At 39.3% G+C, this 24921-nt stretch overlaps 1 protein-coding gene across 8 annotated transcripts in view; it reads right to left on the reverse strand.

Moving 5' to 3' along the window:
- The window catches only part of cadpsa (Ca2+-dependent activator protein for secretion a), a 261922-nt gene that overhangs the window by 63574 nt on the left and 173427 nt on the right, over nucleotides 1-24921 (reverse strand). For all 8 annotated transcript variants that reach the window (XM_084726001.1, XM_084726018.1, XM_084725974.1 and 5 more), the window contains 3 exons: nucleotides 18724-18830; nucleotides 8926-9082; nucleotides 3239-3380 (listed from right to left, as the gene is read on the reverse strand). In XM_084726001.1, the coding sequence (XP_084582127.1) occupies nucleotides 3239-3380; nucleotides 8926-9082; nucleotides 18724-18830 (406 nt within the window). The remainder of the gene's footprint in view (nucleotides 1-3238; nucleotides 3381-8925; nucleotides 9083-18723; nucleotides 18831-24921) is intronic.

Genomic DNA, 24921 nt, shown 5'->3' on the forward strand with positions numbered 1-24921 from the left:
AGAATCTAAGAACACACACACATTTGAGTGCTGACATACTTGTGCAAAATATTTTATAATTGCATTTTCTTCAATTCCACACTTGTATAGTATTGTAGGGTTTAAATTACAATTTTTTTTTTTTTAGAATTTATATTATTTTAAATAATTATTTTCAAAATTTGACAAAACATCATGTTCTTTACAATAAATAATTTGACTTTATCGTGTGATCATTTAAATCTTACAGTTCAAACACATCATAAATCAAACAGATTTCAGTGCATATCTTTATTTTTAATATGTATTCATTTTTTAAGTGTCTCGGAGATCTTGGCCAGTGTTGAGATTGTCAGGTTGTCAGGACAGCATCTGAGATAAAGGGGCAGTTAAACAGGACCTGGAGGTAAATAAATGAAAGAATAGATCCATTGTAGTGACCCTTTTGGGGATCTAAATCATCAGGTCTTTCATGGTTTTACAGCTTTTAGATAAAAATGTACCATCAAATTATATTAATTCTGGAAAAAAGCAGCTTACTTTCTGATTCTGACATGGCCTAGGAGATAAAACCACTGACAGCACTCCACCATCTTCAGATTTTTGTTTGGGAATTCTGGAGTTCTCTCTCAACTTTCATGCCCTCATATGGGCATTGGTGAGGTGTTTCCTTATGCTAATTAAGAACATCTGGCACAGACTTCTCTTAGGACCTTTCTTAAGAATGAATTTTTAAAAAAAAATTACAAACACATTGGTGAATGAGGCCCATAGTTTGAGATGTCTTTTATACAACAATTTGACATTAACCAGGACAACATAACTTGTCGTTCTGTGTTTCATTAGTAGTTCAATTCACGCCCCCTCAGCCCTTGGTATAACATCACAGAAATGTCACACAGAGGCCACTTGGACTTGAACTATCACAGATGGAGCACCAGTAAGCACTTTACTTCTTTTCTTTTTTTTCTTTAGAAATAGCTGCAGACTCATTTCAATGAGGTGAAAGCATCCTCTTCATCAGAATTTCTGATTTAGAAATGTCTGTTTGTGATCTGTATCATGATTATTGCTGCAGGTTTGTGATATCTTGAAACCTTGATATACACCTCTGGAGTGACCATCGTTGTTGACTCGCTCCCTCAGCTCCCCGAGGGTCGATCCCACGGGATCTCAATAGAATAAGACTTATGATAACAGCAGGGATTCACCTGAGGGGAAGTGTGTCATGGTTTGGGTTTTTCTTTGTCACTTCCTGTTTTATTCTGGTGTGTCTTCCCTTGTGTGTCTTCTTTTGTGTGTTTTTACTTCCTGTCTTTGTCTGCTTTCCTGCTCTTTCTGATCACTGATTATTTTCACCTGTCCTTGACTCACCTGTGTCTTGTTATCCTCCCTCTCCCTAGTGTATTTAATCCTGTGTCTTTTTCTCCTTAGTTGCTGGTTCGTACTCATCGGTTTGGCTTTCCCTTAAACTGTGGTTATGTGGTTGGTTTTGAGTCTATCATGAGACTTTAAGTGTCATGAATATTTCCTCAATTAAAGCGGTATATCTTAAACAATGTCAAGTTTGGATTTAAAATGACATTGACCTCACTTCATGTCAGTCTTATGGACACCTGAGGGGTATTCCAGCAACGTGGATAAAGGAAAAGCCTGGCTTACTTTGATAAATCCCTGCTCAGTTACCATGGTAACTTACACCTCTGAACTAGCCTGCTCTGTGGCAGGTTAACTGTAGAGCTTCATTTGCCTGTGTGTTAAAGAGAGCTCCATCAAGTGTCTTTTGTGCTCATATCACTTGTCTGTGCAGAAACATAAGTTTAAATCTTTTTCTATGTGACCAAGCATGTGTTCACTTTAGTTTTAAAGAATATATTAATTAAAAAAAATTAACAAAATCACCTCTCACAAATTTTACTGTTTTGAAAAGCCAACAACAGCCCTTTATTTAAAAGCTTAACATTTATAGTCAAGGAAAAAAATTTGTGCCAAAGTTGGTTTGAAGTTATTTATTCATTCACTCAATTTGTTCAAGCTGTGAAGACAAAAAACATTAGGTAAGCTTGTATTCTTCTTTAAAATTAATTTAATGGCTCTTTGCCTTTTTGCTACATAGTACAGCTGAAGATAAACAAGAAAATAAGGACTGAAAGAAGGAGGGTAACATGTAGATCAGTCTCGGGTTGAAATCGAACCTGTTACAGCTGAGGTGTCAGTATGTAGGATGGACACTCTACCATGTGATTTATTGGAACAGGGCAACACTTACTGGGATCATGTTATCTTGGCACTAACTTCGTCTGCAGGTTTTATTTTTGCTAGTCATCTTCTTTGTTTTGTTAAATGCAGTATTAGCTTTTTCTTCATGATTACGCCTTTATATTCTTCACATAGTTTAATCTGCAAGTTTTGTTTCACTGCTAAGAAGAAAATCACTCCCATTTTCTCTTCTTTTTGTGACATCTTATCCTCTTTTCAGCAATTAGCTGTTCTGGGCTGCTTCTGTTCTCGGTGCACACTCACAGCGCAGCTTCTTTTAGTCTGTCTTGAGTTAGCTTTGACCACAGCAGGATAAGTTGTCTTAGTGGAACGGCTTAAGTCTTGAGTGGAAGCTGAAGTTTATTCAGGTCAGGCTTTTTCCCTCAAGTGCAGACTTATTTATCAGCCTTGATGGAACATCCCCCTCTTCATATAAAGTGTTGCTGTTTTTCCTACTGCCAAAATATCCTCTGTCAATACTAGCAGACTGCACACACAGTATGTCATAGAGCAGTGTCAGTGTCTATTACGGAGCTGGAACGACAGTACAAAAGTGGAACAGCACTGTTGAAATCAGCATATTGACTCTGGGGACCTGAACATATGGCAAATGATATGTTAGTGTTTTTAGCTGAGGCAAAAATGAATAAAAATACATAACAACAACAAGACTGAGAAACGACATGATCACTGCATCTGTTCTGCTCAAAGAACTGCTCTTTCAAAGCCAGCAAGAAAAATGTCACGTCATTATGTACATGAGATACATTGCCATTTTCGCTGGTATGTTTATTTATATAATATTTCAGAGACAATTCTCAGTCTTTTGTATTGAAAATAAGAATTGAATGAAGGGTCATACCCAGTTTAGTGCAGCTGTACTTAATAAAGATGCCAAATCTGTGCAGAGATCTGCTAAAGTGGCTTAAACCTAAAAAAAACACAACTGTAATGCATGTGAAGAACATGTGTAAAGTAAAATAAATGAAGGAGTCCTTACTTGACAGGTTCCCAGGATTCCCTTTCAAAGCCTCTGTGGATGGACTGAGCGATGGAGGACTCCATCAGGTCCACGTATCGCACCACCAGGGGGGCGTACAGGTCCTGCAGGTGTTTGTGGAACTTGCCATTGCACAGGTTATCTGAGAGAGGAGGAGGAGGACAGACGTGAGACATTGAAGTGACACCTGAGCACATAGCAGGTAGTGTTAAGTTAGTGTGCTGTCATGACTAATGTATGAGTCCTGTCTGTTAACATGTACAGTACATAACATTGAAGGTCTTCTGTGAGCAAGTCTCAGGTTTAAACTTCAGGTCTCAAGCAACTCCCAAGTTACTGTGGTGAGAGTCAAGCAAGTTAAGTCGAGGTGCTACTGTAAGACAAGTCAAGTCGAGTCCATGCTGTAAGTCAAGACAAGTTGAGTATGTGCTATAATTCAAGACAGGTCGAGTCTCTACTATAAGACAAGTCAAGTCCCTGCTATAACTCAATACAAGTTGAGTCCCTGCTATAAGTCAAGACCAGCTGAATGTGTGACAGGTTCTGAGTATACTGACAGGTTCTCAGGATTCCCTTTCAAAGCCTCTGTGGATGGACTGAGTGATGGAGGACTCCATCAGTTTTTCTCAAGTTAAGCTTTATAGATCTGCAAGAGGTCTAAAAAAGTTTCTTCTGGTGCAGCAGTATGGGCACATGTTGATGTCAACAAAAACATAGAGGGGAAAGGTCAGTCTACACAGCATACACAGTGTTACAGCTCACTGATCACTCATGCTTTACATGTGTAACTGTGACCCGATGGGCCTTTTTACGCTCTTATGTGTTCATGTGCACGCTGGGCTGTAAAATAAACCTGATGGGTAGTGAGACAGATAATAGAAAAGGCCTGTCCTGGATGGTGATAATGAACAATGACAGGGGAGGTGTGTGTGTGTGTGTGTGTGTGTGTGTGTGTGTGTGTCTAACTCTGGCTCTTCATTAGCAGGTATGACATAGCACATCCACTTTTCAATCTTTCGAAACAAAAGGTCGAGTCTCGGGGTATATCTAAATCCAAGCCGTCAAACACATTTCCTCCAGTCTCCCCCAGTCTCCCCCCAGTCTCCCCCGGCTCCCAACTGGTAAAAAGGCAACACTGACAAAGACCACAGGAGATAAAATGGAGGCCAGTGTGTGCTAATGTGATGCCTCACGGCTCCATGCAGTGTGTCTGCTTTTCCTCTCTTTGTTTTTCTCTCCCCCTCTGAGCATGTGTGTGTTTGTGTTTGTGTGTGTTGGCATTGGAGTCAAGGTCGATGATACACAGTAGGTGCAATGTTTGTTGTGTTCCCTGATTGCCACTCTCCCAATTAGCCACTTGAGCGGCTGCTGTCCACTTGGATGTGTTGTGTCCAGGAGTGTGTTCGCAGGGCTCGCCGCGGCCCAGCTACCACTGCTTTAGACCTCATTAACTCCTCGAATGGCAGCCCAACTTTGGCGCCTGTCTGGTGCTAAGGCTATTTACTGCTCCATAAGTGCACCGCTGTGGGGCAACAGAGCAGATGACCTTCTGTGGAAAAGATGTCCCCATGATGATGGGCTGCACTGAAGTGCTGCTGCCTGTTACTCTGTGTGAGCACAGGGGGCTCTGCTGGCTCCTACAGTGTGCTGCTACTGAAGATGCTTTGTTACGTGTGATGTGCTCTGATGTTACTGTGATACATAATAACATCGTGGGCCGAGACTTTCTGTCAGGATAGTCATATGTTTGTATAAGTGCATTGCATTTATTGCACATTAAAAGAGCACTTCACTGATCTAATGCATGAGGTTAGTTTACTAATCATGAGTATAACTCATGCAATGCTATTTGTAAGTCTTAATTCTGTCAACAAAAATTTGTTGATAAGTATTAGAATTTTGATTAGGCCTTAGAAGATGAGCCCAACACGGCCCAAGCCTGAAAAAATTATGTCCGAACCCGACCCAAACCTGTCCCTCATTAGCATATTTCAGGCTGAACCTGATTACAGCCAAACAGCAGGAGTTGGCAGTGACAGGGACAATACATGGGGGGTAGGATTTGAATTGGCAATGACAAAACTACTACAACTAGTAATAATAATAATAATAATAATAATAATAATAATAATAATAGAGCCCAAACCCAACATAGGCCCATGAAATACATGAGATAATAATGTGAGGAATACGGCCCAACAAAAACCTGTTAAGTCTCATTGGGTCACGTTGGGTTCAGGCACAGATCTCAAGCTCTAAGTATTACTTAACATCCTGGCTAAATTGTGACGATAACATAAATCAGAAAAATATTGACATTGATATTTTGATCTTACAAGTAAAGATGTGACAAAATAGTTTTCTGTTTGGGTGGACAACCTAATTAGATCACAGTAATGAGCCTTCTCTAAGTTTTAATAAATCCATAGAATAAAGGTGTGAGGAAAGAAAGTAGTTCCTCCATGAAACTGCTCACAACAAAGTCTGTGGATTATCTTGAGGTACCAGATCATGGTAACCAGGAAGACACTTTGCTGTTGAGTTTTTCAAATGTATATTTTTTGGTACTTTGATCATCAAAAGCAGAATACCATTTAGTGCCTTTATATTGGAGAGAAGGCAGACGTCTCTACAGCTGATATCTCTAAAACTCTGCAACACACACCAAAACTATGTGGATGGATAAAGAGCACCACACATAAGAGGGAAAATGTATACTTTCAAACCCACGCAAATGGTCCTGCCACCCTAAATACTACCTAGAGCACCAAATGTGGATTAATCTACTGTGAAAATAGTCCACAACAAATATTTACACTATTTCTACCATTTTGAATAAGGTTTGCTAAAAAGCTGTTTCAAGAACTGAGCACCACAGACAGCAGGTGGCAGAGAAGTCAGAAAGTACTGAGAGACACATCGTTGTTTTTTTGCATTTTTTATGGGAAAATACAGAGAGAGACAATAACACCAGCCTCATCTCTTAAAAGTTATAGAAGGTGATGGAAGAAGACTGGTTTGTGAGAAAGATCAAATTGATGCCGGCAAAGAAAATTATGTTACGCGATCTACTAGGGCTGCAACAAATTTTTTTCATTGTTGATTAATTGGTCCTTTATTTTCTCGATTAATGTATTAGTAGTTGTTTATCAGAAAATGGTGAAAAATGTCAATCAGTGTTTCCCAAAACATAAGATGATGTTATTGAATGTCTTGTTTTACTCACAACCCAAAGATATTCAGTTTACTGTCAGAGAGAAGTAAAGAAACCAGAAAATATTCACATTTAAGAAGCTGAAGTCAGAGAATTTAGACCTTTTTTCTGGAGAAAATTACTCAAACGGAATAATCGATTATTAAACTAGTTGGCGATTAATTTCAGAATCGATTAATTGTTGCAGCTCTACAATCTACAATGAGATATGAGTTACATATGTTGATGTTCTGAAGTGTTTTTCAGTGAAAGAATAGAATAAAAATAGCAAATACTGCAGAGATTGTTTTTATTTCTTTTAGTTTTAATATTTTGCTCTGATATGAAAGACTTCTTTGTCCAGATCTTGCCTGAGATATTCCAGCTGAATGGATAAACTCAATTTGTAGTGCAAAAGGAAATGCAGACAGACATTAGGGGTGTCTGTGTTTATAGTCACTGTATTACTGCCACAACTATACAATTTCCTTCCCTGTGTTAACCGCTGGCTGTTCCACTGGTATGCACTTCAATTGCTACTTTCACACAATTGACAATATGTAGCAAATGAGAAGGTGGCCAATTTGATGACACTAACAAGTGAGCATAACGAGCTATTTGCAGTTATCTCCGCTGAGCTGGATGAGTGGACGGCGCTCTGCCTTCTCCTTGACTCCCGCCCGACTAACTGAAAGGGGGAAGCATTCCCCAGGGACAATTAGCGCCCAGCAGACCGAGGCTGCATTGTGAACAGTGAAGTGTCTCCTTTACAGGACCGTGGACAGCTCCACAGAGCTCCTGCAGGCGGTGCATGCAGTTCATTAGAGAGATGACTGGCCTGCAGCAACCAGCAGCAACTATTATCTTCACTCACACATTCTCTGTTCACACACACACACACACACACACACACACACACACACACACACACACACACACGCACACAGTTCAGTATGTAAACCGCTCCGGGCTGGAAGGAGACATCTCACACTGACAGGAATGATTTCAGAGACATTTGAGAGATGTTTCAGGGAGACTGGAGTGCTCAGGCAGCAGCAGCTGTAAACCTTCATTATTACCATCAAATGCTTCTCATTCATGTGGTCAATTATGAAAAATAGAGTTTGGCAATAGAAAGATTTCCTTGATAATAAAATGAAAAACAAAGAGTTTGTAACCTTTCAACAGGTCATGAGTTGAGATTCAATAATTCAACTGTTTTGTAAGCAGTTAAACAACAATCCATAAATACTAGCAAACTCAAAAACAAGGCTGTGTGTGAAGTCTACCTGCATGTAGTTAAATTTGTGTACATGTAGACTCTACATGTAGTTCTCTCTTTACTTGGACAATCCAAATGAATCTCCAGATTCTGACTGATTATGCATAATAACCATGCATAATGATAATCAACTTTCTGTTTACATACACGTGGTTGAAATTCTCAGGTAAAATCTGAGGTGTATGACAAGGCATGGTATTGATTTAGACGCAATAAAAGGTTTGAGAGTAGGCAGCTGAATATTATCACATATATTTTTGAACATTTGTTAAATGATAAAATTAATTTGTAACTCCATTGTTATAACTTGTGAGAATATTTAACAAAAATGAAAGAGCAAAAATGTTTAGTAAACCAGTGTAGGAAGATGCAAGTGAAAGCTGGACAATGTTTAATAGCCCAAGTTTAATTACATGTTTCTCCCCAACACTGCTAATAGGTAAACCTTGTTTTACCATGGCAGCTGTTGCTTGCAGCCCCCAGCTGCCAATTAAGCAGTCCATATTGGCTATATGTTGGTTTTACGTAGGTTTTTCAAAGATTGTGAATCACTGCAACCACAAGAGGACCTTGAGATTCACAGCCATAAATGTGTGCAAAAAACTGTAGGCTGACTGAATGCAGAACAGCTGCAAGACCCATCGCATGCTGACTCACACCTGGAGGAGATCATTAGGGTGTTTGTGGTAAATAAACACAGACTTTCAAGAAAACAAAATGAGTGTGTCCTGTCAGTACCCCTGATCAAGGTGCTGACTTTACAACTGGAGCTGGACCGCAGGTGCTGTACAGCAACTGCCCACTGCCCCTAATACTTGGATGACTGTGTTATTATATGATCACAATAAAGTTGGTTAGATTATGTTGTAATTTATGCTAACCTAGGCAAGTGGCTATTGGATGAGAGCAGCCATATATGACTTCTCTTGACCATGCCCCCTTTTAGATGAAAACAAGTGTTGTTAAAGTGCTGGCACCAAATTAGATGACCGTGGCAATGCTGATCACCCAAAAAGTGTGGCATGACACAGGAGGAAAGTGCTCGGATGGGCTGCTGTCATCCATTGAACATTTCATTTGACCCTTCATCAGGCCTTTCTCCCTGGTGTCTGATCATTTCTTCACCGATCAGCCCTCTACAGGCACGTTCAGCTCCTTCGTTCCCCATCCTAACTGTTGAATATGTTTTGTTTTTAGTGTCTCTTCACTCACAGTCCATTCTCAGGAAGTCGTTGAGCAGCTGGAAGAGGGGGAAGCTGTCCCAGCTGTCGGGCGGCTGAACTTCAAGAGCTGCATCCATGTCGGCCGAGTAGAGACACAGGAAGGTCTCGGCATGCTCCACCATCAGGTCCGACCACCACGCGAAGGCCTTCAGATGGAGAAGAGGAGAGACAGCCAGGAAGACAGAGTACAGGGAGTGGAACAAATCAAGAGGATGAGAGTGAAAGAAGAGAGACAAATTAGACAAAAAGAGAGTACTCATGAGTGCTCCCCAGTGGGCATGTCTTTACAGTTAACAGTCTGAATCTCATTTACCATGAAGGCTAAATATGTGATGAAACTCCACTGATCTACTGCAAAGGCTCTTGACTATCTCTCTTACTCTTCACCAAATGAAATCAAGTTGTTGCCTCAACGACTTCCCTGTGTGATCTCTGGGGAAGGATTCTTCACAACTCGGAGCAGAGAAACCAGCGCTTGGACACGGAAAATCACACGCTTTTCTTTTGGCCCGCACAGGGAACAGCAGCAGCTCCTTGACAGGCATGGCAGGGAACTACTTAAACACTCACCCACAGCTCCTTCAGCCAGTCAATCAGAAGAAAGGAGCCAGCGAGCTGCACCGCGCTCGTATCTCCCCATAAAACAGACGCAGTGGAGTGACTGTTAGGGACCAGGCTACTCTCATGCACATCGAAAACACTCGCTTTCCTCCATGCACCCCCACTCTTGCGGGGGCCTCTTAAGAGGGACCCCTGAGGATCCATGGTGTTTGCTCATTCACATCAAGCTGTCAACACTGTAATGTGAATGTACCCATGGGCTTACGTGGTGGTGGTGGGAGGGAGGGGATGGGGAGGGGCATGCACTTGCCACGGGAGCTCTTAGCATTGAATAGTTGGTGTGGGATAGTTGGCAAGAAGGTACATCCAGTCAGTGCCACTCATGTAATCGTCATTTTTACATTTTAGACTTTTGTGTTTATATTAAAGTCACAGAATTAAGACAAAGATCAGTAAAAGATAAGCTTTTTTAAAATGTATCAGTAGTAAGTATTTTATATACATGTCTGGAAAGAACTCTTCTTCCTATGGAAAAGTATTAGGGCCAAGCATAAGAAAAAATTAGGGAAAAAATGATTTTCTTTTCATTGTGCATTTTGAGAATTAAGTTGAAATGTTGAGAATAAAGTCTAACTAAATAAGAGATTTTTTTTGTTTTCAATATTGCATTTTGAGAATTAAAGGCAAAATGTCCAGAACAAACTTAAAAATTTCAAGATTAAGGTCAAACTTTGAGAATATATCAAACTAATACATCCTTTGGCTTCAGTTTATCGCACAAATCCATATGCCTTGCCATATGAGTTGGGATCTTTGATACAGTAATGCCGGTGTCTCACATGCTGCCAGCCTGAGCTCCACCCCTTCAGGAGCAAACAAGTGCTGTGTCTTGTGATAGTCTTGTGTACTCTCTGAAATGCACACAGGTGTAACCATCAATATCTATGCATTTGTCTTCTTACTGAAACAGATTCTGAAGTACAATTTCACCGATTTATCTACACAAAGCACTTTGTAGAGGCAGTCATACGCACTAACGTTAGTAGCAAAAGTTTGACTATTTCTTGAAATTTCAAATTTATTCTCCACATTTTGACTTTATTCTAGAAATGCAAAATTAAAACAAAAAGATTCATTTGACTTTAATTTCAACCATTTTTCTCGACATCTGGATTTGATTCTTTAAATGCAAAAAAAAAAAAAAAATTATAATAATAATCTAAAATAATTCTCATTTCTTATGTCTGGCCCTAATACATGCTCATATCTTCTAGCATCCTTCTGTCTGTACAAATGAGTTCCCAAAGATTTAGAATTTTATAAAACAAACAAAGATGGCAACCAGAAAGTATAGCTGCTTATAACACCCCATGAACCTTGTGGACTGTGTAGTTGTTAAATTGTTAGGAAAATAACATACAAAACACCTGCAAAACTAAGGCCATGGACATCAGGTATGTAGCAGCATGCATGTGGATACTGCTTGAGCTATGATAATGATATGCTGCTTCTTAACAAAAGGTGGGGTGGTGGTGGTGTGTGTGTGTGTGTGAGGGGGTGTTGGGTTCACTTAATTGAGTGTGTTGAGAAACAATGACAAACTCATGCTGCTGCTCTTACAGTCATTAAACAGACACAGATTGTTTGGATACTTGACTTTTTAACTCATAAGGCCACAGTCTGTGAGAGTCCAACCTCCCCCCTTCTTTACATCATGTACACTAATGGGTGTCAAAACAGCTATAAGAACAGACACATCACAGCTGGCTGATGATTCTGTTACTGTTAGCCTTTTTGAAGGGGAGGAACAGGATCGTGGGCAGGTGGTGGATGATTTTTTTGGCTTGGTGTGATGAGTCTTTCCTACATCTGAATGTGTCTAAAACAAAAAACACGATCATTGATTTTAGGAAGTTACCGTCAAGCCCTCTGCCAACTGTTGTAAAAGGTGTTGACACTGACCTAGTTGGGGCCTACAAAGATCTGGGTGTTGTTCCGATAATAAATTGACTTATGAATCCCCTGCTGATGCTACTTTGAAAAAAGCTCCAACAAAGGCATCATGTCTTGTGAAAAATGCAGTCCTCTTATATATTTCATATTTATTGTTGTTTTGGTGCTGCTGCTGTTGTTGACTGCTGTTGTTCCATGTAACTATCATGCAAATTTGGACTGTTGTGTGAAGATACATGTGTTCTTTGAATTATGATAATTTGAGCCATCAGGTCCTACATGTATTACAAGTTTCCTGAAAAGCCAAACTGTTATTATCATGTAATTTATGTATCTGGTTCAGGCTGCTTAGCCAGAAAGAGTCAAATGCTCTAATGTCAAGACTACAGAAATTTAACCTTTTTGTCATTTGCTTTAGTTGAGAAACTTTTATTTGCATGAATGAGGCAGCTATCACTTTCCTGTTGCCATTGTTCTTGGGGATGCTCCACATGAAATTTGACTAAATTTGTACAGCAGGAGGAATATTTGCATAGCGGTGGGACAGAAGAGTCTGAGGCCCTGTTTACACCTGGTATTAACATGTGTCCTGGGTGATCTGATCACATGTGGACAGGTGTGAATGCACCCAAGACATAGTGAGGATGCACTGAGATCTGATCGCTTATTCCACGTTCAGAGGTGGTCTCTCTGACCTGCTGAGATAAGCAGCAGATGTCTGTGAACACACCGTCTTTTTCAACCATTGGCATAAATAAAAGTTCTGTAAAAACTGAAGCCAAAATACCCTAGATACAAGTGCTGCCATCTTGCACTACTGATGCCATGTGGAGTCTGCACAGCAGTGTTAATGATTTATTCTAATGTATTTCTAAGTTCTTGTAAAGCACCTTGCCTTGTGTCTGAATGGCGCTGTTTAAATAAATTTCCTTTGCCTTCCCTAGTGACCAGGCTTGTGTATGAAACCCTACATTTATATGATCAAATAACTAATTAAAATCAAACTGATCAGAAAATGTAACATTTGAACAAACCTCAGCATGATAAGAACAGCATAAAACTACAGAAACCATTTTTGGCAGCCACCAGGGGAAGATAGAGATGCTTTGGCTTCACTTGTTTTTCTATATACAATGTCTGTGTTTCAACTAATTTCAGCTAATTTCAACATCCCCAGACTCCTTTACAAAAATCACACAATTTTGAGAGTTGTTGAGTGAAGAGGAACTAAATAAACTTTGGAAAACCACTATGGCAAATTATTAATTATCTGTGTAAATTCTGCATTAAATGCAGTGAAGTCGTTCTTTACTCAAAAAACAAATATCTGTTTGTAGTGGCATCACTGTACCAGTGGCTACTTTGGGTTTGAAGTGTGTCCATCTGCCTACATTTGGCAATTGTTTGAACAAACAGCTTCAACTAATTTCACCATTTACACTAAATTTGTGAAGGAAGACAATATTCCTAGATGGTGAACATGTCAAATTTTACATATCCAGTAAAAAGTAACCAATATAGGCAACTTCCTTGTGGCTCGACGCGACACGTTTGTGGAGATGCATGTCCATTTCTGATTGGATCATCCAGGACGCATGTTAATGTCAGGTGTAACCAGAGGATTATGTCCTTAAAAGTGCTAAACTTCCTTCAATTTTACTCCTCATTTTTGACAAAACTGTGGGTCATTTCTCTAAGTTGGATGCAGTAAACAGTGTGAAAGTCTTTAAGTTAAAATTGGTGACTACATGAGAGTCACAAAATGGGGCCTGTATAAAAGATGAGCTATAACCAGCATTAGAGCCACACAAGTGAAAAGTCAAATGCATTCAATTACAGTAACTTTGACTCCTGATTGTGTTTTTGTGAGCTGACCAAAAGAAAAATGGAACTGAAACCATTTGTCATGGTTGGATTCTAACGCTGGTTAGGCTGCTTCACCAGTGCGCTCACATCATTTGAGCAGCAGTGTCAATGCATTTCGTTGAAATGCAAGGGGAGTGATGTTTTCTACTATCACACAAAGCATGCCTCGCATTTTCTCCATTGTGTGTGTTGAAGGATCCAATGGAGAGGAATGGGGTCCTTTAGGGGAAGGAAGGTTGACACAACATCTTCCCCAAGCTTACCTACTGGACTTGGTAGAATAAATGACACATGGCTAAACACAGGAGACAGGTTAGCATTTTCAGGGATGATTTGGGGCAGACTCCAAGAAAACAATGTACAGAGTTGTGTTCTTTGAGATGAAAACTTACACATTCAGCATTAAAGGGCCAGTGTGTAAGATTTAGGGGTATTCATTGGCAGAATATGGAATGGAATATTCATATATATGTTTATATTAGTGTATAATACAACCAGAGCCGGCCCTACCCAATGTGGCACCCTAGGCAAGATTTTATATGGCACCCCCCTCCATCAGCAATTTACATACGCTTACAGAAGAAATCGAATAGCATTGTTTTTACCATTGTCTTAAAGACCCCTCCATGCCGCCCAGCTACAGAAATATAAAACTGGTTATTTACTGATTAGCATACCATGTTGAGGCTAATCAGTCAGAATCAAGTTATCAACTTAACAGTACACTGTGCTAAATAACTGACGCAGTACAAATGATGCTTCATTTCATTACTGTATCTTTACTTTACCTCTTTCTTAATCCCATTTTTCCTCCTCTCTTTTTCTTTTTTTTCTTCCCTGTGCTCCGGACAGTTTAGATCATTTTGACATGTTTATAAAGTTCTCTGGGGTCACGTCAATAAATTCGCCCCTCCCCCCACAGAGAGCGAGCAGGTACCAATCAGCCGGATATAATCATTTGTAGTAATATTAATTGGGCATTGCTTTACATTTGAATCTATGTTAGCTTTTACATTTTAAGAGTTAATAGTAATAACTAGTTTTAGTCAACTAGTGCATCTTTGGGGTACTGGATCTAAAGTGTGAACAATGTTTATTAAGGTTAATTAATACTTTATTATGCACTTGTTAACAGTTACCCATGTTTCTTTTCAATTATTACTATTTCAGGCCTTTTTCTCTATTAAGAACTGCTAATAAATGCATAATAAAGTGTGTAAAAATCTCAATACTGCAACAACAAAATCTTTGTAAAGGTAATGACACAGTAGGTATCTTTGTTAAAATCAATAAGTGTGCTTGTAATGCTATTATAAATAATTGTAAGAAACCCATAAGGCTGATACATTCTTAAGCAGTCTATAAACTGTGAGTTTCACTTTAAGCATGCAGTTGTACTTACATGGTCTTATTTACACATTAATGTTAATAAGCATCTTATAAGGACCTTATTATCTATTAACTAATGCTTATTACAAACATCTTAATATAAAGTGTATCTATATGCATGTGTGTATATCTGTATGTGTATTTCAGATATGTACTGTTTTGTATTACATAGTTTCCCGTTATTTTTCCCTTTATATCTACAGAGGGTCTTCTTCCACAGAGTCCGCCATGTTTCTACTGCACCCCAGAATGGACCAACCAAACACTATCAAAGGCTCAAGTCCTTGCACCAAAGTCAATTCCAAAGTCAAGACAGGCAAGTCCTGATCCAAATCCAAAGTCCTAAGCTTGGAATTTTGAGTCATAAATCAATCATAATGCATCTCCACCAAATGTAATGCCATTTGAGCAACAGAGCCAAAACTTATTGTTCTTTGTGCAACTTTGAATGTTGAATGACGTTGGTAGTTGTTGTGTCTGCTGGTAATTTTCAACTTGCACTTTTTTATACTGCAATTCAATTTTCGTTGAGCACCTTGTAGTTTTTGTACACCAATGAAATATCTGTTTTTATAATTCTTTCCAACTGCAGCCCATAGTTCTTCATGGTTCCCTCCTGCAACTCGATTGGATGCTGTCAGATCAGTTTAAACAAACTGTATCAACTTAAGTACTGACTTGCACTTTTTAAATAACACTGTGCGTGTTTAATCTTTGGACTTTGGGGAGGATATCAAGAAATTTAAGTCAAAAGGCTCAAGCTCAAGCAAAGTCATGAGTGATTGGTTTTTTAGTCCAATTCATGTTACAAGTCCTTTTCAATTTTGTCAAGTTAAGTCTTAAGTTATCAAATCTGTGACTCAAATTTCATTCAAATCCAAGTCATGTGACTTGTGTCCACACCTCTGCGGGCTCTAAAGAGGGTCCTCTGTGTTATTCACAATTTTTTCCGCACTTGGAAGGGGAGGGTGAGGCAGGAGGTATTCAGTTAGCTGCCACTAAATCCTACACACTGGTCCCTTGAAACTCACAACTCTGCTCTTTGTTTCCTCAGAGCGTAAGGTAGGATAATGACTTAAACAAGTAAAACACATCGCCTAAGTGCTTGTCTCTTCTCATCATCATCAAAGGCAAAACTGTTGCTAGCTGTGAAGCTAACAAGCACTGCCACAAGCACTTGATTAGCAGTGACCACAAGCTGAAAGGGGTTCTGGGTCATTGTTGAGCAGGGAAACATTAATGATCCTCTACAACAATAGCTGTATCATTAAGTGCATGCACGGGACTTAGAGTAAGGGTGGGGTAGGAGACGGGGCATATGGCACTAAGACAATCACATACCTCTTTTCCCTGTTCAAACATTTCCCCGCAAAACAAATGAATCATTGAAATAAAAAGCAGAGAGGGAATAAGTCAATTTTGTTTTGGTTAAATAACAAAAATAATGTGATTTATTATAAATAGCACAGCATTCACAGTGAAAAGGCAGAAAAGTTGGATAGGTTACAGAATATTTACATCAAAACTTCATGTTTTCTTCATCAGTGCATCACTTTTCTCTTTGCCTTCATGATGTTTGTTCTTATTGTTCAATATCTTTTCAGCACAGTGTTTGCCAAAGACACAGAGGAGCTCCTCTGCTGTGACATAAGAATAGACCTGATTGATAAGTCTCCACTGCTACACTTTAGAGTGTGTACTTTGTGTCAGGTAAGGCCCACTGTGCAGGTAAGACACAATATGATGATTCAAAGTAACATGCGGTTACTGGTGAGGGACTTTGTATTTACCATTTGGAATCTGAATGAATAAGAAACTTTGAGACTCCCAGACAGGAGAAATATAAAATAACTTGCTCAATTTATCTTCTGAAACCAATCTTGAGATCCCCTGTGGGTGCTGTGTTGCTTTTAAAAACTGTACTAGAGACAACAAGGTAAACATATTCAATGGAAAGTGTATGAATGGGATTTCTGAAGTCAATCAATATCCCAAACATAAACCAATCTCTGTGGCTGATAAATCTGATTTAACAAATTGGGAAACAACGTGTGAAAACACTCCCTATGGCTCACACAATACTTCACACTAAATGGAATTTGGCACCGGCTTCCAACCAAATCAAAATGTAGCAAAAGTGCAGTATGCTGCTCTCATTACAGTGCACAGGTGACGAGGAAAACTTATTTAAGACTTTTCACTGCACCTCCTACATCACCTCCAACTGGTAAGCAATTTCTCAAGATAGGCTGTGGCCCACATTTATTCTGTTACATCAGTGGAACTGAACGTTCATATCGCTTGGGTAATATTAAACAAAATATACTGCCAGCCAAGTCCCATAGAGGGTTTGCAGGCAATCTGATGCAACCTGTGGCAATAGTGGAGGATTAGCTCTTGTTAAAGGTTGACTGTATTTCTGTATGATCATTTCCAGTGGTTTAAAATTTACACAGTCAATTTCTATGTTCTTACTGAAATCAGCAATGATACTTTATGCTAGCTAGTGAGCCATCCTTTCAGCTAAACATCAATATGTTGCTGTTACCATCTGATTAGTGCAATAGTCAACATATCTTGAGCAAGCCATTACTAGCAGTATTTTCATTATGTAAGCAATTTACAGAATGCGCTCTCTATTTTCACAGCGGTAAACTGGTGCCAATGGCCGAAAACACAAAGCAACATGTTCTCACTCCCAGGTTGTAAAATATGGCAACTTGGTTAGTGTCCCTAAGCATTCAAACTATGATGCTGTAGGTATCCCTCTAACATCAGTTTTGCATGCGCAGGGCTCCGCAGTCAAGAAAGCAATAATAAATATGCAGCATCTGTGTCAACGTTCAAAATGAAGGTACAAAAACCACTTGGTAAGTTTTAGGCAACAAAAGTGCTTGGTTAGGTTTAGACACCACTAGTTGGTTTAGGACCTAAAACTACTTTGTTAGGTTTAGGCACAAAACCTACAAAACTACTTAGTTAGATATAAGCACACTTAGGCAATAAAACTACTTGGTAATATTTGGGCAACAAAATTTATTTAGTTTAGGCAACAAAAGCACTCGATTGAGGTTAGGAAACAAAACTACTTAGTTGGCTATAGGCACAAAAACTCCTTTGTTAGGTCTAGGCAACAAAAGTACTAGGGTTAGGCAACAAAACTACTTGGTTTGAGCAACTAAACTACATGGTTGATGTTTAGGCAGCAAAACTAGTCACTTAGGTTTAGACAACAAAGGGTTAGGCAACAAAACTATTTGGTTTAGACACAACAACTACTCAGTTTGGTTTAGGTAATAAAACTATTTGGTTAGGTTTAGGCAACAGAGTTACTTGGTTTAGACACAAAAAGTACTTGGGTAGGGTAAGGCAACAAGCAACTTTGTTAACTAAGTTCATGTATGTAATCTATATATGTTACCTAAGTTTTGTAACTTGTGTGATTTTACATTAAAAGGAGTTAACATTGACTCTTGGTTTTACACGGGACACAAACTAAGGTCTCATGGGTAAAAGCCCTGTGTTTGTTTGATGTCTCCATCCACCCCACCTCCTCTATATGTAGACTTTCTCAATCTTTATAAAATGTCACCTGACATCAAAACATAACACTAGAAGGGTGCCTTCAGAAATCATGCTACCTACATCGTACCTACTGCTACGTAAAGCTGCTGTATTTGAAGAGTTGGGAGTGGGAACAGGCTGCACTGGATGGACTGGCTGTTTTTGTCACTTAGGGAACTGAACACTAACTTGACTGAGCTGATGGATATCAGTAAAGTTCTGTTGGACAATAATGAGGTTCATGATATCAGTAGCTGAATTGGCCATTAGAGGCATAATCAACGCTGCTCATTAGTTTTAATTAGGCCCATCTTTTCTGTCTCGTTACTGCTGGCTTTGCACAGTCAGCCACCAGCCCATGCTGCTGTTAAACTACAGGCCTGAGAGTGGATGTGTGTGTGTGTGGATGTGTATGTGTGTGTGAGCACAGATGCATGTATATCAGCACACTGACCTCAGCATGGTGTTCCTCATTCTGCTGAAGCACCTCGATCACCAGTTCGGCCAGGCGGATGGTGTCCTCCAGTTTTTTGGCAGGGGTGACTAACCGCCCTACATTCTCTGGAGCACAAAGGTCAAGGGTCAGTGCAGGCAGCCTCATCACTATCTACTCTAAACAAAGGCTCTTGTTGCTATTGTATTCATGCAACCATAAGTGTATAAGAATAGCCCTAGTCTGACATATACATGTGTCTCTTCTTTTATACAGTATTTAGATTTTACATAAAAAAGTAAACAACATGCATGTTATCCTGCCTACACCCAAACACTGGAGCTAAAGGGTTAAATCACTCACAAAGTCTGGATATGGCTGTTGCCTCAAAAGTGATCCTTAGTCCAGTCTATAGCCTCAGCCTAAACCACTGGAACAATCTCATGGTCATATTAAAAATACAAGCATGAAATATCAGATGGTATAATTAGGGCTGGGTAACAGACCTAAATACTTTCAGACAAACGCTTTGGTTATGCCAATTAAGGTCAGATTTAGACTAATTTAAATCACAATTGTGTTAACTGTATACTATATTTTCCTGAGACAAAGTTCAATATTAACCACTCAGCCCTAGTTACACTGTCATTCCAGGACTGCTACATTTTGTTGAAGCATTTTTGATGTCACTGTTGGGTGGCTGCAGTAGTGATGGCCTGTGGTATGTATGTAGTGAATGATTCACATGTCTGTCCCTGTGACAGAACAGTTATCTGGAGGAAACATGGACGTGATGAGTTGATGTAGACAGCATGTACACTGAACACTCATCATGCAGTAATGTGATAGTTATGTTGTGTTGTGTTTATGTCCACAGTATCTGACTTAGTTTACAGTTTGATTGTTTTGGATGGTGAAGCTGCTTCTCACTCTACTTGTGTTAACAGTTAATATAGACTGTATATGATGCAATCCATATTATGTCCTTTAGCATGTTCAGTGAAAGGACTGAAGTTATACCACAGCCAGATAATGTGCTTGTTTCTGATTAACTGACAGAAGCCTGGTGGCATTAAATGAAGAGGGGTTCAATTTATTATTATTATTATTATTATGTTTTTCCTTTGCTAAGAGGTCAATGTATGAGAATGACTCCAAAGTTCTCTAACAGAGAATATGATGAATTCTGAGGTGGAAACACCATGACATACAACAGAGTGCCTCCACTTCATCCATTATTCAACTTGCTGTGTTTTATTTACATTGCACAAGACTAGTGAAGTTGGCAGAGTTGAAGGGCCACGGCCCATTGCTGGAGAATCGATGGTCTATAGCATAAATCAATAACGCTTCATATCAAGGTCCACCTAATAAGCCTAATAGGAAATAAGACCCTTATAAGTCTGATTAAGATTTTAATATTATGTGTTAATAAAAGCATCATAAGCATGTTTTTGTGAAGACATTTATAAGTACTTATTAGAAACGTAACAGTTTATAAAGGTTTATAAAGGCATTACAGACACATTTATTGAGTTTAGCTAACTTGTCTATCATACCATTGCTAAAACTTTACTAAGTTTTTGTTGTTGTTGTTGCTTTATAAAGATTAATATATACAGTGTTATGTATTTATGAGCAGTTACTATATATAAAGCAAAACACTGTCTTGTTCAGGATAATAACTCCTTTATTATGCACTTATTAACAGTTAACTATGCCTTTGGCAGTAGCTCAGTCTGTAAGCACGTGGCTTGGGAACTGCAGGGTCACCAGTTCAAGTCCAGCATGGACCAGTCAGTACTGATCAGAGACAGGTAGCTGGAGAGGTGTCAGTTCACTCCCTGGGCACTGCTGAGGTACCTTTGAGCAAAGCAATGAACACCTGCTGCAATGAACTGCTCGGGGCACCCAACTGTATGTATTTTGGCCTTTGATTGTAAATAACAACAGAGCAAAAACATGTAATTTCCCCCAGAGATAAAAAAAAAAAAAAAAGTCTTCCTCTTTTTTATCCAAAGAGGGAGCTGTCTTGTTAGCATTAATAAATCCTTTATTATGCACTTATTAACAATTAACTGTGCTTTTTGCAGCTACTAGATCCAAAGTGAGAAGACTGTCTTGTTAGCATTAGCAATAAATCCTTTATTTAACACCTTTAACAGCTACTTATGAACTTATAAAGGCCTTATACCTTTAGTTTATAATGTCTTACAGTCTAAAAATGAACATGTATATGATATTATTAACACTTAATGGACTTATTAACACATAACATTAATTAGCATCTTATAAGGACTTATAAGGGTATCATTGCCTATTAACTAACACCATTACAAGGACCTTAATAATCAAGTGTTACCATTGGAATAAAGCAACAGTGGTTATGGTTGCTGTCAGTACCATGATCCTGCTGGATAAGAACACACACACACAGTGCTTTATATGGGTTGAACTGGCCATGTCAGAGTCGTGACTGTGCTCAGTCCATCTACTGGCAGAGCTCTCGTGGCTCAGTGATGTTGTGGACAACACAGCAGGAGCTTCAGTTATTCTAACATGGCTGAGGGCTTCCACAGAATGGGACCTCTGTACTGGTTTAAAGGGGGAATTGTTGGGATCTAGTAATGTCTGTCAAGTCACAGCAATTCTGTTAGAATTTGGAAGTGCAGTTTTGGAAACAATAGAATCATTTTCTATTAAAGTATTTATTTTCTATAACCTTTTAATTCTGATAATGGACTGCAGCTTTATCAGATCTAATCAGGACAGAGAGTTGAAAATTAAGTGAAGTTTAAAAGTAGCACTTTTTGTAGTTTACATGTGGATGTCCAGTAAATGTTGATGGTAAATATAGTCAACTGAAGCAATAGATCTCTCAATGTGGCTATACTGACCAAGAAGAATTAGTTCACCTGCACAGAGCTATGCAGGCATCTAACTCCTTCACCCATGGTGCCATGTATCACCACATACCATACATATAACTTTCTACCTATTGGTAACATAGTGTTAGGTGACAAAAATACTTATCTAGCATGCCTCTGTCTGTTGCCAGTTTGTCTCAGTTGTTTTTGAGTGTGTTCCAGCCATATTCCTAGTGATCTCCTAGTTTTTTGACCTGTTCTTGCATTTTGGACCCTGTTTTTGCCTGCCGCCTTTGGATACCTCTGCTTGTGTTTTGGACTGATCTAACTGTGTACTGACCACTTTTTCCATTAAAGACCTCGTGTTTTTGAGTCCTGCATCTGAGTCCTTCTTTGTTGGCCCAAGTTTAATAGATCATCAACACTGACTGGAAATCCACATGAAAAGTGCTGAATTTTCCCTTTAACGGGCAAGGCTTCAATTGTTATCACTAATATTTCACCAGGATAATTGACAAGTTATGAACAGATATTTCTGACTTCTATTGGGAGTCTGAAGTACAGCTCTATGTAGGACTGTTGTCTTGACCGCTCCCCCGATTTCCGACCACTACCGCCCTCTCCTGCAAAGAATGTGTTCCAGATCACGTTCCCACCTGCAGCAAAGTTTAAGTGGCCTCACTCTGGCGAGATCTGCATTTCCAATCCCAATGTAGCTTTAAGGTCTTCTTTAACCAGACGCTAAAAAGACTTGTTGAGACTTGAGATGAAATGCATTTCTTAAAGCTACACTGTGACGGACTAAATAAAGGAAAGGATTGAAAAAGAAACCATGGCAGCCACATCCAGCCTGCGGACACTGAGATGAACAGGCACTGAGATTGTTTCATTTTTCTACAAACAAAAACATTTGCCATCAGGAATGATATTCTGTAATAACAAACATTTTATGCATGGTCTTTTTATGCTGTTCTTAAAGAGAAAGCAATTTCTTGGATTGAAATACTTTAAATGCCACCTGCATGCAAACAGGTTTTAGTCCATGCTTGGATGCTTGCACTCAGAAGAAGTGATTTTCACTGGCAATGTGTGCTGTGTCATCAACTCAGTCCTGCTCTGCTGCCGTGTTTGGTCATCAGTTCCTTGTTTTTAAAGGGTATCATTTAGGGAAGACCCAATTTGATGCTGTATTTTACATTATTGTGAGACTGCAGTTCAATCAAATCATTGCAAATCTCAATTCTTTCTCACGTTCACCAGGAACTGATCGATCGTATGTCTCATGTTCAATCTCCATTCTGAGAATTCAAAGCAGTGAAAAACACCACAGGAGGGGGACAGGGTCACTTAACTCCATCAAAACATTCCTGAAACATGTTCTGTGAAGGTTCTGTGCCTTTGCTGAGCAATGAACAGGTATCAGGAAGGTTGTGACAGGGTCCATGGTGGTATGGTTTAAAGTAGACTGAGTGTTTTCTGGTCAGGAATGAGCTAACAGCAGAGATTAGACATACAGTACAACGTCACCTGGATCCTTCAGTTTTTTCTGAGATTTCTCCTCTAAGTAAGAGTTACATTTTTTTTGAGAGAAAAAAGAACAGGTTGCAAGGATGGAGAGAAGGTGGACAGAGGTGTGAAAATTTCAGGTAGAGGGTGAGAGAGAAGAGATCATTCAATACAGGTAGAATAAGCAGAGGTAAAGGAAGACAGGAATCAGAAATAAAGTGAAAGGTTAGATTGAATATTCAAAAGCAATGCACTAGACAGTTCTATGAAGCCTCTGAGACAAAGCTTGGCTCTAAGTGCATTCTGTGTTACACAAAACTTAAGAAGTACAAAAACAGGACAATTCGCAAGCCTTTTCAACATTTAATCAGCAGGGTTGACTAGCAGTGATAGTACTGGGTTTCAATAGCAGCATGGACTTTGATAATATGTTGAAATGTTAATTTAAGATCTATAAGATAATTTTGACAAATACACACTGATCAGCCACACTATAAATACCACTGGCAGGTAAAGTGAATAACATTGATCATGTTGTTACAATGGCACCTGTCAAGAGCTGGGACATATTAGGCAGCAAGTGGTCTACAAGTTGATGTAGGAAAAATAGTCACATTGAGGATCTTAGCAACTTTGACAAGATCCAGACGGTGATGACTAGATGACTGGGTCAGACCATCTGTGAAACTGATTGGTATGACAGGTCTTGTGGGGTGTTCCAGGTATGGATGGTTGGTACCTACCTTAGGGTGGCAGTACTTCCATAAGGATATGGCTTGAGGACCAGAGGGTGGCCACTTGGCTCAAAAGATTTTGTTGCTAGCAGAGCATTTAAGAGGGACGTAAAGGTCAGCGTCATTTTGCATGTTTACAGGTTGCATAGCCGGTCGCCTACAAATCATATACTACTAATCGCCCATAGTAAAGTATGGAGAGTAAAGAGTGTGGACTGGTAGCACAAGAAGGTGCCAGTTCACCTCCTGAGCACTGCCAAAGGAAGGCCCTAGAGGAAGGCACAAAACCTCTAAGTGTTCGGGGCAAAAGTGGTCCAAGGAAGAGCAACTGGTAAACCAGTGAGTCATGGGCGCCCAAAGGTTATCCCATCTACTGTGCTGCTTTCCAGTAGAAAGGTGTCCCAGCTTGCTGTAGATGAGGCCACAGACCAGCCAGAGTACAATGTACAATGGATATTTAAGGTTCAGAACTGGACCATGGAGCAAAGGATGTTGACCGCTCTGTGGAGTCCATGATTCAGTGGGTCAGAACTGTTTTAGCGATTTTCAATTCCACATCATCATATCACTAATTTAATTTTGATTAGTCAGAAGTGAAGATAGATATCTAGAATGTAAGAACAATTGAGGAGATCTACAATGCTCATGGCCACAAGTAAGGCATTTTTACTGGTGTGGAGTGTAGAGTTGTTGATCATTAATTATTGCAACTAGTCCAAATTACACAATGAACATGCTAACTTGGAATTATAACATGTCAGATTTGACTAGTTGAAATAAAGTTCCAGATGTTTGCAATGAACTAGCGATAAATGAATTGCAGATACCTTTATTTAGAACTGCTACTGGTTAAATAAATATGATGGTTTGGAATTCAACTTATCAAAAAGCAACTGTTGATATTTACAATTGGTATTATCACTACTGATTAAATGTTAAAAGGGCTTGCCATGAAAATACCCAAAACACAAAGCTTCTTCACTTTGACCTAAAACCTAGTATGGGACAGTTGAAAAAGCATTAAAACCTGTTAAAATGGTTATAATATATGCCAGAAGTATCAGCATTTGATGGTGGTTTCATTCATAGACAGAGGAATGTTCACAATAGGA

This window comes from Lutjanus erythropterus, chromosome 2 (assembly GCF_056507025.1).
Source record: "Lutjanus erythropterus isolate fLutEry1 chromosome 2, fLutEry1.hap2, whole genome shotgun sequence".
In the NCBI taxonomy this organism is placed as follows: Eukaryota; Metazoa; Chordata; class Actinopteri; order Lutjaniformes; family Lutjanidae; genus Lutjanus; species Lutjanus erythropterus.